Source organism: Bombus terrestris, chromosome 5, assembly GCF_910591885.1.
Source record: "Bombus terrestris chromosome 5, iyBomTerr1.2, whole genome shotgun sequence".
Classification (NCBI taxonomy): Eukaryota; Metazoa; Arthropoda; class Insecta; order Hymenoptera; family Apidae; genus Bombus; species Bombus terrestris.
The window spans coordinates 7238697-7254994 of NC_063273.1; the positions used below are offsets into that span (position 1 = coordinate 7238697).

General features: G+C 39.2%; 3 protein-coding genes across 14 annotated transcripts in view; 2 read left to right on the top strand and 1 right to left on the bottom strand.

Moving 5' to 3' along the window:
* The window catches only part of LOC100650880 (protein similar), a 36853-nt gene extending 33782 nt beyond the window's left edge, over window positions 1-3071 (top strand). For all 3 annotated transcript variants that reach the window (XM_048405901.1, XM_048405900.1, XM_020862937.2), the window contains exons 13-14: window positions 101-615; window positions 2654-3071. In XM_048405901.1, the coding sequence (XP_048261858.1) occupies window positions 101-615; window positions 2654-2980 (842 nt within the window). In that variant the 3' untranslated portion in view covers window positions 2981-3071. The remainder of the gene's footprint in view (window positions 1-100; window positions 616-2653) is intronic.
* Window positions 3072-4202: 1131 nt separating this feature from the next.
* Window positions 4203-9422, top strand: LOC105665736. The gene is made up of 6 exons (XM_048406014.1): window positions 4203-4857; window positions 4963-4998; window positions 5704-6244; window positions 6667-6701; window positions 6770-7013; window positions 7135-9422. The coding sequence occupies exons 1-6, from the start codon at window positions 4691-4693 to the stop codon at window positions 8566-8568; spliced, it is 2457 nt and encodes an 818-aa protein (XP_048261971.1). The 5' UTR covers window positions 4203-4690; the 3' UTR covers window positions 8569-9422.
* LOC100643971 (synaptosomal-associated protein 25) overlaps window positions 8745-16298 on the bottom strand; it is a 28625-nt gene continuing 21071 nt past the window's right edge. For 8 of the 10 annotated variants that reach the window (XM_048405919.1, XM_012308575.3, XM_020862940.2 and 5 more), the window contains exon 7: window positions 8745-13956. In XM_048405919.1, coding sequence (XP_048261876.1) covers window positions 13894-13956 — 63 coding nt within the window. In that variant the 3' untranslated portion in view covers window positions 8745-13893. Of the gene's footprint in view, window positions 14927-16298 lie in introns of all 10 variants that reach the window. The other 2 variants (XM_020862942.2, XM_020862941.2) reach the window with 1 other exon arrangement.

Consider the following 16298-nt stretch of genomic DNA (forward strand, 5'->3'; position numbering starts at 1 on the left):
AGTACAACTCTACCAATAACAAGTATGAAACTATGAAGTTTCTTCTATCTGGATGACTTAAGGTTTCGTCGAGAGATTGATTATTGTTATCCTGTCTCAGATATAAATCTAGATAACTGCCATTGGTCCTCCAAAATGGACAGACCAACGAAGCGTATTCACACTGCCTCCGTAGACGCAGGGAACGACAATAAGCGCATCAGATGTGACGAATCCGCGAAATGTAGCGGTCACCTTAGTCTAGAGGATCACCTGTTAACAAACCAACAGCCGTCTTCGAGAAAATCGTCGAACTTGGGCAACAGTCAACTGTTGCGTCGCCTGGTGTCTCAACAGAACGTTCTGCGGAATAATTTCGCGAACGGATCGTACGACAGTACGGTAAAAGGTCGACAAAGCGTTAATCGGTTGGAAGGGAATCTGAATGCGGAGGATGGCGAAGGAGACAGTGGTGGCGGAGGAGGAGTTAACGATGGCGGAGGAAGAAAAGTCGAAACGAACGAAGGAAGGTGTCGTCGAAGCGGCATAGAAAACGGCGACGCGATCAGTCAGGTCTCTCAGCGGAATCCGGCGTGCAACAGCGTGCTAATGAATCTCCTGGTATCCGGCTGCGACGTGAGTGCGGGATACGTTTGTTTCGCGAAACCGAAGTCCTCCAAAAGCATAGCGAGCACGTGAAGCAGGCGATTGTTCGAACTCGCGATCGTTTTACGATATGTCTTCTGCCTGGAACGTTGGGTCTTTCATAGGTCGTGAGCCGCGTTCTCAGCGTCTCAGCTATCATTGCCGAGTTAGTTCCAGTACGCGATCATCAACGAAACATCGCGTCGCGATGGGTCGACCGTCCACCGATCTCACGAACGCTCTCTGCGTTTGATCGTCGATCGATTCTTTTTATCTTTCTTTTTTTTTTTTTTAAACTCTCGACAACGTTTCGCGACAGTCTGAGACAGAGGCGATATTTTCCGAGGCTGAGCCGATCAACCGATAAAGGATTAACGCGAAGAGTTAGTTGGCAGTTCACCAGACGATGCTTCCGAACTTCGTGTAATTTTTCTCGCGATGCGGACAACGATGGATTTATAAGTTTCCTAGGAAAGTTACTATCGCGATACTCGATTCGGTACTCGCAAATATGATCGCCGAGAGAGTGAGAGAGAGAGAGAAAGGCAGAAAGGAAGATCGAGTGAACGAGGGGTCTTAAGCGAGAAAGATAAAGAGGGAGAATATTTAGAGAGTCGAGGTGACTAAAGTACAAAATATTCAGGATGCTGTTGATAGAGTACAGAGCACGCGCGCGTCTCCCGTGTCTTCGAAGGATACACGGGAGATCTGTTAGGCGAGACGAGAGATGTAACTTCGCACGGCCGTAGTTCGTTTAACCGTGTCGCTGTTTAACGTCACGTTATGTATTCTACTTCAAAGTATATAAAATTGTTGATTGAAGATTGTCCAAATACATTGAACATTGAACATCGAATCATCTGAACTGCTGCGTTTCGTTTCCTCCTTTCTCATCCTTCCGCTCCAATCGCCTTCCATCGTAGTCTTGATATTAATGCTACGTCCACGTGCTGAGTATATCAAGCGACGTTTCAACGAACGATGCTTTTGCTTTTAAACGATGTATCATGAACAACATCGAAGAAACAATCGATCATTATCGATAATGCTGATTATTAAATCTTTTTTTACATCTGTCGGTAGTGACGAGATTATTTTCAAAGATATTGCATCGATTGCTTTGCGTAATTTGAAAAAGCGAATAACGTTTAACATACTTGATAAAGTATGATTTCGTCGCGTACGAAATTTCATGGTATTTATGACAAAAATTTATGCGTTTCACATTTCATTTATCAATATATCAATCATTGTTTTTACAATTTAAAAAACATGCTAGTTGATTAGAAATGTGTTGTTTAGATCAGGGCCTGTACCAAAGCTGACGAATCTGTATGTATTTTAAAACTTTGAAATGATCGTGCGAATGCAAGTAACAAGTACAGAAGTAATATTTTCTATTTTACTTCTTTCGTAGTTAGAAATGTTTCCCAATTTCCTAGTCTTTCATACGAAACGCAGCAACACGCTTTCGAGACCGTGACGCGTTGAAAAACATACAACATTGTGAAGACATGCTCATATTTGGAGGGCTGAGGTTTATTTTCAGAATAAATAAAAAGAGAATATTTGACGTTGAACGAGTAAGGTGGAGTCAGGACTCGTGTTGATTCATATGTTAGCCTCATATCTTTATTTTCAATAAACTGCAAGTTTTTACCCAAATTTATATTTTTAAGAGCACGATATAGTCTTGGCTATATATAGTTTATTACGTGCATTTTTCCGTCTTTGAAATCGTTCTTAAGTGCATAAAAGTCCGCACTTTGTCCATTAATATTTATCCTTTAATTACAAAATTTTAGTTAAAAGACTCTTATCTCAGAGTTACCATTCCTTGTAAAAGTATATAATTATAGCTATCTGGTTAATATACTGACTTCATCCTATCAGTTACGTAACGTGTTATAGTATATTACCCTCGCGGAGGGTTGATTAAAATATCAAGAGTCACGCGATATTTAACGACACACCCATCATACTCTAGAAATCTGTGAACGAAGGATAATGATTGGTATAAATTATTTAGGAAAACCTAATGGACTCGCGGAACGTGCCGTCTATATACCCTAAAAGCCTGATGTCTCCACTGTCTGTGAACCTGGAGAACCACCAAATGGTGCCTCAATGTCTGGATTCCAGAGGGTCTAGCGTATCCTTCGACCAGCTGAGTCCTGCTGCGAGAAAACAACTATCCAACAATACATTTATAACTGGAGGATCAATCGAGTCGTCGCCATCCTCGCCGATGATGCCATTCGAAAATTTTGATTATGATACGAGTATGTCGGCCAGTGGTTTGCTTCAAGTGGAACCGGAATTGTTTGGAAGTCTACTGAATCGGAATCTCGTTTAAGCGTTCGTGTTTAATCCGAATACAAGCCGACTCCGCAATAGAGTTGATCGGATTTCGTGAGGATTAAAAAGGAGAGGATTAAAAAAAAAAAGAAGAAGAAGAAATGCAATATCTAGAGCGAGATAATAGAGGATCAGTTTGTTACGGGGCAATGAAATGCTAAAGCGGCGCAGCTGGAGATGATTCAGGGTGTTTATCTTGCACGATTTGATAGCGCGTATCGTGCAAATATATCAATATTTTTTCATTGGTAATTGTGCTATGTATAACGTGCCGTATGGATTCGTGATGATAGTTTTTCTCATACGAAAGTGCCAATGCATTTTTAGGGCGTTAGCCGGTTAAGTCTTGTAGTATAAAGGATAATGAGAGAACAGATCTACCTGTGTGGTATTATATTGTTTTATGAATAAATCGAACCTTGATTCGATTCTACTATAATAGAGCATAATTCTCTCTATATATAATGATTTTACCTCATACAAACAAATATATTCGTGTCCATGAGTTTCGCTGTTCATTGATTTGGATTGTTGATAATTTGTCGATGCATAGAAACTCGAGGCAAAAGAGAAGACGATGGAGGATATTGTTAATTGAGAAAAAAGATATATGATATATATACAATAAATAAGATGAATGAGTATGGAACTGAATATGGATGTGTGAATATGGAACACATGCGGCACTCGTTTTCTATATTATAGCCGATTGATACGGCATTTATGGCGAGCTGATAGCGTTTATCGCAATCCTTGTCGTCGTTGTTACTGTTTTTTATAGTTTTTAACGAGGCCAACCCGAGAATCAGTTGTTATTACCATATTATCGTATTATCGTTCTGTGCACATGTATTAAGGAATATTACAAATTCTAAGATAGTATACATATATATATATATGTATATTTTTACTTATTCACTTATTGATTACAATCACTATAGTAATGTCTAATTTTATTACTTTACTATTATCTCTGTATTTTTATTACCGTAACATCTATGGTTATTACTAATAATCCTATCTATATTACAGTGTTGATATAGATCAATATTATCATGAGAAAAAAAAGTGTTATAAGTAAATAAATAAATAAATAATCTTTCTAATATTTCACTATTTGTCTTATCTGTATCGTTTAAGACGTTAAGAGCGACTAATGTAGGCTAATTCTAATACTCAAAAAAACAAAATGATCCATTGCCTAAAATATTTGAGCCTTTATAAGCCCCATTTAAGCCTTTATAACTATTATAGACGAAGTTCCATTCCATACGACCTTTGGTTTAGTATTATCGTTCTGTAATAATACCGTCGTAATATCGTTAGTTGCGACAGCTGCAAACAATAACATTTCTACTCTTCGTCCGATTTAATTCCACTTGTTCAATTTCATTAATTCCTTAATTTAAGAAAGATGCGCTGCTATGAATTTTCATGATAGCCTGTAAGAGATAAAATGATATGACGTGTGTCAAATTTTTAATCGAATATATCTTGAAATTATTAGCAATCTATATCACAAACTTGCAGTGCAAAGATAGCACCGAAAGAAATAGCATTATCGCATGACACTTCAGGTTTCAATATCTTGGCAATAAAGCAATTTTGTATTGTAACCCTTTAGAGGAAATAATTAGGGAAATTACACAACTACGATGACTGGCTCTTCGATACCAATGAAGATTATCCATCATAAAGCGAACGATACATGGGCTTAGTAAATGCCGTTTATTGCTGGCCCTCCGTGAAAGTACTCTACTGTATTGTTTTCTCCATGAACCTGGCTGGTCTTTTAGCCGTCGTTCTGGCCATTCTCTGGGCCGTACGATTCGAAAGAGGCTTTGCCGATTACCTAAATCTTATCACCCCCGGTTAGTCCACGTACGAAAACCATTTACCTGCTTTTAATTCTGATTCGTTTCATCCTCTGATTTCGGGAGATTTTCTGATTGTGTCTCATAGCAGTTTTTTAAAATACAGCTTTCAATCTGTCGAATCTTTTTCCAATTTAATCAGGTATCGAGCGTTTATCTATCATGGAGTTAGTGATCGTATAAATGATACACAGAATTTCATTTATCTGAACACATCGTGATAAACATATAATTGAAGTATATTAATTCTTCCTACTATCTATTATTTTTCGTTCACATAGCGAGAGTTGATGTCCAGATAAGAAGATTTAATCAGCTGAGCTTCGGTTGAACAGAAATTAACTGAAACACAATTTAGATAAATGGAGTTCTGCTGTACATTGAAATATACTCTATCGTCAATGAATCATGGAAGATTTAGCATATTTGGGGTAGCCATAAGGGGATATCGTAATTACAAAATAAAGTTGATACTTGTTAACGGCATCTAGATCATATTATTTATATTTCACAGATATTATCGCGTATATTAATTACAGATCTCTTTTATTAAAGACAGTGTTTCAAACGGGCGATTTTCTCGTGACTTATGAACGCTAGTGTATGTATTGACACTGTTGCACTTTTAATATTATCATTATTTCAACATATAAAAAGACTCTGAACGTTCGGAGAATTATGTATAAAATATCGCAACAAGAATAACTCGTAAAACTAAAATAACTTATTAAGAATGGAAAATGACGATTGGGCTACGAATGATCCACGGAATGCAGCAGAGTCACATAATAATATTTTGCTATCGTTAGGCACGACTAACGCTAAAAAATTCTCCCATTTCTCGATGATGGTCATACGACGAATTTTTTAGAATTGGTTTTTTTTTATTGTGTGGGTTAACGAGCGGATCACGACGAGCAGGTGACGGCCACGTGTGGACCGCGATCATCGTGTCTGCTGGCGTTTGCTGTTCCCCTGCCTACATCCTGGGAATTAAGTGCTGGCTCTACCTGAAACTAGAACCAGCTAGAAACGATTTAGAGGATCAACACAAAGTAGATGACAACGTAGATCCTCACGATGTGAATCGGCTTCTATTCTTCCACGTGATTGCCTGCCTGCTGTCAGGATTCTTGGTAGCTATTCTAAACGCCACTTACTTGATTCTGTTGAGCGGATTTCAGCAAAAAAGCCGCGATGGCTTGATAGAAGCTATGGAGAAATATGGAATTGACGTCGCTGTGAAAGCGAGGGTGGACGCTCTTCAAACCGAACTCGAATGTTGCGGGGATGATAGTTACGAAGATTGGTTTCGAATTCCGTGGCTGAAACTGTCGATGGAGGGACCTGAGGATATGGAGAACGGTCCTCGACTGGAAGGGCAGTGGGTATAATCGAACCAATTACCATTTATTATTGTTAATAACAAGAATTAAATGGTTAGTGACTATCGTGCACGCTAGTGTAGAAAAGGAAACAAGGTGTTAGCGATAAATATGAAAAATGGTTAAAAGGATAATCGAGGAACTTTCTGAGAAAATGAACTGCGAAATTACATCGTGAATTGAGGGAATTGCACTTTAATACTAGTTTCTAAATACGAACTACGTTTAATTATCGATAATTATAGTGGTCTCGAAGAATTTTTTCTTCTTTTATATTTACAGAATAAATATGAACATAGTGCTTCACTCGGCACCTATAAATGTATTTACCATGTGGCTCCTGAATATTTTTTCAGAATGTTCCTTAAAATACGATGATTGTCGAACGATTTTAAGAGAACGTAGATAATACCGCTTAATCTCAGCTTTACCCATTTACTTTTGTCTGTTTTAAAAGGAGGTATTAGCATTTTTAGTAAGTTCTCTTAGTCTGCCTTAATGCTTGAATGCATTGACTGTGTGATAAAGATCAGTACCAGAAGAGCGAGAAGAAGAAACTTCCACGCCCGTCGATGTACCTTTTTCCTGCTGTTCCAATGACATTCCGAAACCTTGTGTTCATCACGATATTCTCAGCCCCAGTGCCGTCTACAACTACGATCCTAAACATTTAACCATCTCCACTAATGGGTGCAGATCGAAGATTATAAGTCGAGGTGAAGTTATCAAAACGTACTTGACAGGATATCTTGCTCTTTTATCCCTATATCAGGTACGTATAAAAAGAATAAAATTAGGAATTTATATAAAAACACGGTGAAAAGTCTTTCGAGAATAAAGTTCAATGATTAAAAATCAAAAATATTTTTATACACTTCACTTTTGGTTTTCAGGTAATTTTGTCGTACGTGTCTCGATTATTGCAAACAGCCTATAGCAACGAGCTGTACATAGGACCTCAGAAGACTCGTTACCACGTCTGGATATTCTTCAAACCGGAAGATTTACCTGGAAACGAGCGAAGAAGCGAGCGAATGCGTCCACAAAGAAAACAATCGAAACTAAAGTTAGCCTCCACGTTCTCGAAAAGTTGGGACGAGGAGGAAACGAGTTCGCAGCGTCGTAAAAACAGGAAGGGTAGCATGAAAGTTTTAACGAAGATTCGTTCGAAAATTTCCTCCGTTAAATCGAAAAGCCTACCTGCCATTAGACCTACCTTCTTTTCTAACAATTCTCGAGGTAAGAAACGAAGCGTGCAACGGTTGGGAGAGATTGGCGAGGAAGAAGATGAACAACCGGAAGAAGAAACGAGACTTCTCTCGGAACATAAAACGAGATCTGAGGTTCTTATGAAAAAAGATCATCTCTCTGTGTTTTCATTATTATCGGACGATTCCTCGACGAATTTACCGCCGCCACCACCACCTCCACCTCCTTTTTTACTAAATCTTGATGTAGAAGACGACGAGGAAGATCAACTTCTTTCCGAAATCGTGCCTTCAAAGTCCTCCAATATAACAAAAGTTAATGTACCATCGATACAAAACGTAATTACAAATCAGAACTCTGGCAGACGCATAAAAGTATTAGAAAAATTTGGTCAAATCTTGGAACGTGTTGATAGAGGTACTCAGCATAGGGAAAGCGGAGGAGCAGATATTTCGAGTAGCAATTTGAGATACGATTGTTCGAGAAGCGAAGTTCGTACAAGGCTAAGTTCAACGGACATTTACAATAGGTTTCGTGGTACTCTTCAGCACACTCTGGCTAGAAGAGAGGCCATTAGAGCTCGAAATGGATCGACAAAACTTTATAGTCCCAGAAGTCGGATGAAGTTGGAAATCAGAAGAAGTAATATTCTAGCTAGGATACGAAGCAAAAATGTTCCTCCTTCTTATCGTTTACTGGCAGATTTTGAGCTCCATACAAGGCCAATTTTTCAACCACATTCAATACAATTATCTGTTCCTCCTCTTGCATCATCTCCGCCTCTTTCTCTTCCTCCTCCACCTCCACCTCCACCTCTACCTCCATTTCCTTCGCCAAATCCGATCAAATGGACCAGAAATTCAGAGAGAATTTGTGAAACAAAGGCATTACCGCGAGAACAACGCCAATGCAGCATTTGCAATCGTCCAGTCGAGCAAAGCCCCAGCTCTTCTTCTCGCGAATCTCTCGTCGAAGTTCGTAAGGATGCTCGAACATTTTCTGCTTCAGCTCGAAGAAAAGCTCGCGCCACGTTCTCGCGGCATAGGGAGTTTCTAAGAGGAGATTACGCGTCTTGGAATCGATCTACTCCCGTTTCTAAATCCGTCCAACGTAGATAACTCGATTCTTCAACTGATTCTCTGTAAAATGTTGCCGTAGTAATCAGTAATGATCATGATTGCAAGCGAGTTGGATGTAAAAATGTAAATATAAGTAGAAAAGAATAGAGAATAGAAAAACGATACCTGGCAGTGTCACTGAAGATGAGAATCCAAGGTAGAAGAAACAGCAGTCATACAATACTTGATGGTTTATTTGCCGAGAAGTAAAATACATAGGCATTTGTTATAATAGTACTGCCGAAGAATACTTCTTACGTCTCTGTAATACATCTAGCGACAATACATCAGTACTAAAAAGAGAAAAGCTGATTTTTTCATCAATTTGTCTGTTTACCAAATACTTTACAATGTTCGCGTACTTTCCCTCTATCTTTCATCATCCTTATGTTTTTTTCTTTTTCTTTTTTTTCATTATTTTTCAGTATTTTTTCTTTTTTACGTTTGTTCTAACTTCTTTGTCAGGCTTCGTGGTTTACTCTACTGAATATTCGCGATTTCTCGTCTCGTTTTTATCGTCGCTTCGAAGAATCGGAGAGCGGCCGGCAACGACGAGGTGTTCGACGTTCGTCGTAGTCGAAAAACAAAAGAAATTAACAGCGTCGAGCTTTGTGGTACTCGTCGCGCCGTAGTCGTTTTCATCTCGGCACCTTGCACTTTTGCACGGTGGTCCCAATTTGTGTTAATAATCGCGATCGTACTCTTGTTATTGCAAACGTTAGACGTCGGTGCACGCAGTTCTCATCGTCTCGCTTTACAATACCGCTCTATACCGCAATAACTTCGTCAGGAGACAGTCGAAAGATAAATTTCGAACGACGAGTTTCGCACGAAACTTCTCCTTTCTTGAAGATCGACTCGAGAAAAATTGCACGCAACCACCGTAAACATTACGAATACGTCAACCAAATAGAACAATGCATCAACAGCGAATCTTCAAATCGGTTGCACACGATCTTTCGCGAGCTTTCGCCTCTCTCCGTCTTTTCGTTTTTTTTTTTTGTTTCTTTTGTGGTTGCTGCTCCCATAGTTTTCCATTTTATAAGAAAACTGCTGTTCAATTAATCGGTTTATAATTTTATCTCGTTCACTCGATCTCTCATTCACACCGTAAACCATTTCCCTTTTCCGCAGGCTACTTCGTCTATTTTGACCTATCTATGCGTCTATCTACTTAAATCTGCGTGTTCTATACAATTCTGTGAATATTTAAAATTACGCGTACCACATAGACCTATAACAGGTTCGATATGAGTTACTCGTTTCAGATACGAGGGATTATTTTGTAAAATAGGTACATAATATAATTCTTCGAATAGGCGGTGATAAATGTTAACGACGAAGTAACAATACAATATTGCTCGATTCCGTATTGTATAATATATATATAATATTTATGATAATATAACAACATTATCCGCTCGCAAATAAAGTAGATTCTTTCGCTCTCTTTTTCCTCCCTTTTTTTCGTTTTTTTTTTCTCTATTTTAAAGGTCTACATAAGAAGGGGGCTCACCGCGCTCGTTCCGTAAATATATGCATGTAATATGTTTGTATCGTATTTATATATATATATATATATATATAATCTTTATATATATATATATATATTTATACCTATTTATAATCGTTCGTATATCTTTCCTCTGACAAAGTAAATAATTACGATAGGCCTAACGATCTCGAGTAACAATCATAATCATTATCATCATCAAATATCACGCACTTGCTCTCTAATATTACTTCCTCTCTCTCCCTCTCATACATTCATTTGCTCTGTTCCTTCGTTCACCAAATTTCCCTTAACATTCTCTCTTTTATTCCTCTTAGTACGTTCGTCCGGCGAAGCGTCCAAGAAGTTTTGCAAGCTACCGATCATAACTGCATTACTATGTTAATGAGAAAAGCAAACAAACAAGCGAAATCGAAAGGAACTACTCGTAATATATCCCCTTCCTTCTTTTTGTGCTCCATTCTTAATACAACGCGCGACTCGAGGGCGATACCCTTTACAATATTTATACAATATCGTTATATATATATATATATATGATTAATTCGTTAAATCCAAAATAAAGTTTACGTGAATGTATAATAATTAATACGTGTATCGAAATCATCTCATGCTTATCGACGATATGCTAAATGCGGTGTACACGTATTTTCTTTTTCTCTTTGCCAAATGTGGTCTACATAAAAAAATCTCTACGCGACAAACTCTCCTCATACTTATTGTTTGTTCACCTTCTCTCTCTCTCTCTCTCTCGCTCGTTCTCTCTTTTCTACGGACTAATTTTGATACTACTGATTTGAGGGATCACGTCAGCGCTGACAGCATCTCTGCTCTCTGTCTCTATGCATTCTCTTAAAGCTAAAGAGGTAAGTGTAAAGATGCGAATACTGTTAAGGCTGACAGCTGCTTCGAGAAACATCCCTTGTCTGCAGCGTTGGATCTAATCCGCGGTAACCACGTCATGTCTATCACTATTTCAAGTTACAAATTATTATATAGTAGTACGCTACTTCTACGTATTTGCAAATTTGCAGTCCTCTAGCAAAGAGAAACGAAAGAAAAAATATCGACTCATTGTCAGAACGATCGCAAACTTATTGCGCGTAAACAACTATCACGGTTCAATAAGATAAGGATTCTGAATAAGAGATAATGCTGGAATGTAGATACTCGCAGACCGCGAAACAGAAACGTAACCGGGAGAATCCCAGAGCGCCGTGGTGACACGACGTACAATGGATTATTCGTTCATTCGTTCTTTCGCTCGCTATAGTACAAAGTAGAGGTACTTCGCTTCGTGTAAATACAATAATGTACAATCTTTGTTTAAATCTTTTGTCGTATTCTTCTTGCTCTCTCTATCGCATTCGTGATTTCTTTCACTTGGAGTTAAACCTTACAGTGACAAACCCGGCGCGTTGAGCGTGCGCGGGACCGCAAGAAACGGAATCGATCTACGCTCTATGGTGAGTCGACAGATAAAACGATGAACAAAATTCTATCTACACATTTAACACCTCCTTCCTTTCTTCTCTCCCCTCTCGCTTTCTCATTCCGTTTCCCTCTCTCTTTCTTCTAGACTTTTTTCGCTACGACATCCTCTTCGTTGCATTGGTTTATCAAATTCTTCTTCCATTTTTATCTCCGCCTGTCCTTCTCTTTTGTACCTTTCCCATCACTTTGCTCTTATATTTTTCTCCTCCCTTCCTCCTACTCTACACAAAGGGAGGAACCACTATACTCTCTCCGCTCCCTTTTCTTCTTCGTGAACATCAACTTGCTGCCGCGCTAAACGTCCTCCTCCGCTTTTTACCTCGCCCCGTCTGTCGTGATCCCCTCCGGTTTCTCGTGTTCTCTCGGGAAGCGAGATATTTCGTTGATCGCACGATGTTCGACGTAGAGCGTATGTATCGAGAAAAAGGTAAGCGAGTAACGACCGCTTTCGGGAGGAACCTAATATTATTTGCCATTTACGGGTAAGCTCCCTCGATCCATTCGATATACATTCGCGTTTTCAAACATGGTAATCTCGTACATCATACATGTATATCTCGAGGCTGCTCCTCGGCTAGCACGCTCGCTACGACCTACTGCTGCTTGGAATTACCGCGCGACACGCGCGTGTGCTCTGACACACACACATACACACATACACACGCATCTCTGATGTCTATCTACGTATCGATCTACTGTACACGGATATTTTGGTCGTAACGCTAATCGTGATAACAAATTACATGGTATGTATTACCTAAAGAGGGCTCGCTGTGCGTATGTATCGTTCACATGTGCACTCCCACACGCTGTGCGATCTATACTACTCTCCCTTTTCTCTTTTGTATTGTTCGCTGTATGTGGCTGTATTCCAGATTTCTCTCTGTATATCTGAACATAGCTACATGTATGTGTACCTATATATGTGTATGTATGTATACAGGGTCGTTTGGATTTTGCGCGCGTGTGTGTGTGTGTGTGTGTGTAACGATGCAGAGAACTACAGCGTGTGTGCGCTCCCGTCCAACTGACATTGTCGTTTCCTGTGTTATATGCTTTTATTTTCGTTAACTGTGGGTAATCTTTAACCCTTAAACAGGCGCGCGATTCGTTATTATTATTTTTTTTTTAACTAATGGATCTCTAGTATTTGTTGTATTCTGTATTCTTATTTTTGTATTTTCTCTGTTAATAACTCTTCTTATTTTAGAAACTTTTTAGATAAATCGTTAAAAGTGTAAACGCTATATCACGAGAGGAAGAACTTGGATAAACGTGCAATTAAGACGAAAAAATCTTTACACTTTTGTATCCTCTTTTTCATCATTTGCTCTCTACTTTCTCCCTTTCTTATCTTTTTCCTTGTAAACATCTGGCTCGTCTTTTAAAAAACTCTATCGGATCACTGAATTGACTTGACGACGTTGCGTCGACATCTTCGTTACATGTAAACATTATTCGTAAATAAACTAACTTTTTTTTTCTCTTCTACTTTCCTCCTAAATATTTCTATGTCTTAAGGATGAAAATTTGCTCTCTTAAGGGTTAAAGATGATGTTCGTAAGTACGCCCGAGCAGATTCGCTGAAGGACCATTCGAAGATAGTTGAACGTAAAACGGACCGAAAGGAGGAATCAAAGATTCACAATAAAAAAAAAAAAAGGTATAATCGCTAGAGAATGGAGCTACTTGGATGATATACTAACGACGACAATAAAGATACAAGTAATATATTCAAATAGAATTTACTTCTAACGTTCGCCGAAAATAAAGTGCACAACAGGGTAAAAGATGGTACAATTTATTTCCCAGAACGCAATAACTCTTTCGACGCGTTGCACGAACAACAATAAATAGACTAACTGCGAGTAAATACGTACGAAAACCGATGAGAACGATTCTCTCTTGGGCGTTTTCTATAACGCACGCGTTTACTGTCTACAAATATACACTATAAATTGAACAGAACGAAGAACGAAAAAGATTCGAACGTAGGACGGAAAAAAAGAACATGTAATATAGAAGTTGCATTTCGTTCTTTCGATCGTCTATTTGTCAACTCGTTTGTAATAAAGGTTCACGACGATTTGAGGTATAAGTAAATCGTAATAAATAAATTGCAAGTACATGAACACGATTAACTGAGAGTAACAACTGATCGTGTGTATCTGTAGCTGATAGCCCTGGTCTTTTGTTGTAGTTGCTAGTGTTATTGTTGTTGTTGTTATCAATAATAGTGTAGTTGTGGTTGTGATAGTGGTGATGGTAGTATTTGTTGCTGTTGGTGGCCGACGGGGTGCAAGTGGTCGAGAGTGGCCTTACTTGAGTAGCTGATGGGCTCGCTCGTTGGCCACCTTTATCCTCGTCTCGTTCGATTCGCCCTGCGTACCAAAAAAACAAACAAACGGAAGATCGTAACTCAAACTTAAGCGTGTATCAAGATCATGTAATCGTCGACCTCGTTTAACTTCGATTATTCTGCGCTTTTTATTCTCTCGCCTGGTCGTTCGTCGTCATCGTTGACTCGTACTACTTCGTACTTGAGCTCGATCGCTGCTGCGCCCGATTTCCATTCTGATTTAAATTCTGCCCGATTGGCAGAATCGATGCAGTAATCTAGACGATACCGCGGATTCTTTGATCGAACACGAGAAGGACCAGATTGAATATTCGATCGAATCGAAAGGAATACAGCAGCGATAAGAAAGAAACAAAACTCGTGCATAGTCGTCACGACAACGACGAGCGCGGCGACGATACTGCAGGGTTTCATCCGACAAATAAGATTCCAAAAAGATTAGACGTTGATATAAGCGCATGTATATAGATATATACGTATGTATATGTATAATATACTACGTACGGTATAATCATATCGGTGAAACCAGAGTAAAAAAAGGCTGGACACAACAAGAAGAACGGTAAAAAAGATAAGACGGTTACAAGGGGTGTAAGAACTAAACGACGTGTATAATAATAGGAGATTGCACTAAGTACGCGAGATATAAGACACACGTAATATATAAATCGATGTAACCGGAAGGCTCGATGATTTCGTTGTAGCACAAACAGGTGGATCGAGTTGGGTTGACGGGTTGGCGGTGTCCGACCGACGACGAGAAGGCAGAAGAAAGGGTCGTGGGCGTGTGAGCGTACAATATTTTGGAGCTGATATACATATTATATATATATGTGTATATATATACGTATATGTATATATATATATTCATTTATTGTTTGACTATTTAGGGCTCGGAGGAGACGGGTACGTGGGCAGAGTGACGCATTTTACTTGAGTAGAGCGTGCGCACGCTGATTCGCCACGGCTATCCTCGTTTCGTTTGACTCGCCCTGCGGATTATCATAGTTTGGATTTGGTCACAGGTGGTATAAAATAAGAGAATCATCAGTTGAACGTAAGGCAAGAAGAAACAGAGAAAGAAAAGACAAAAATAGAGAAAGACAGAAAAAAGGGCCAACAAAGCGTGTAAGACACGGTCAGGATCGACCGATAGCTAATATTTGGTGCAATGTAATTATCAATTTGTTTCTTTTATTCTTGCATCTTTTTTCTCGTCTCGTTTTATACATTACTCGTTTCTTATATACTCTAACATGTGCTCTCTTTTTTTATTTTTTTTTCCATTGTTTCTTTTTGGATTTGTGATTGCAATATTGCTGAACATAAAAGACAGCCCGTGAGGATGGCAAAAAGTCGAATGACGCCGGTGGTGCGATGACGAAGAAGGGGATAGTTAAAGGGACGGCTAGTCGTGCGGTGCACGTGCGTACGCATGCCAACGCGAAAACGAAACGATCGTTTATTTACTATTTTAAATAACGATGCGTAAAATACGACTCGTTTTAATCGGTCCCTGTAGTGCAATCCCTTTCTCTCTCTCTCTTTCAACAACAATCGTTTCGTCTTCGGTAAATAGAATTTCCGTGCGAATATAAAAATAATGTGTAGGATTTATAGAAGTATATACAAAAGAAGAGGAAACGTTCTATCCAGTACGTTCTCCTGAAAGGTGAGATAATCCCGACTAGGTTGTCTTCTTCTAAGTTGAGGAACAATGACTCGGGGCTGAAGGATACATGTACAAGGAAAAGGGAACAACAATGCTACCAAATAGAGCGTATACTCGTACGACACGTTGCCCATCGTCGGCGGCCAGAAGTCTTGCAATCGGACAGTATCGTCAAAGAAACCACGAATTCTTACACGAAGCCGACTTCTCATGAATCGCCCCGTCTTTATACAGAATACAATATTGCACGCTAAAATCTTTCGCGTTATCTTTTCACCTGAAATCTACCGTGCGCCAGTTTTTCGTTCCAGTAATTCGATCTGAGCGGAAAACAAGATCTGGCACGAGCACTGTACATGTAGGACGTGTCAGAACGAAACGGAATTCCCAAGGACACGTGAAACGTCGACCCGACTTTTGGGACCGCGCCAGGAACGAAGGGAAACATGGACGGCTAGGTAGATCGAAGGGCATGTAAGAAAGCGAAAGCGACAACGAACGTGTTGTGCATCGCTCTGAGCGCGTGCATCGTGAGATAAATAATCCACGCATGCTCCGTGGAGAGAAAAATATAGCGGAGCTAATCGTACGTGTTTTCAATCATCATTTCAATCAACAACTCGTTCAACTACTTCAGACCTTCCTCGTTCTAATATCGTTTAATAAATTGAACAATAATTTTATTATTAAAT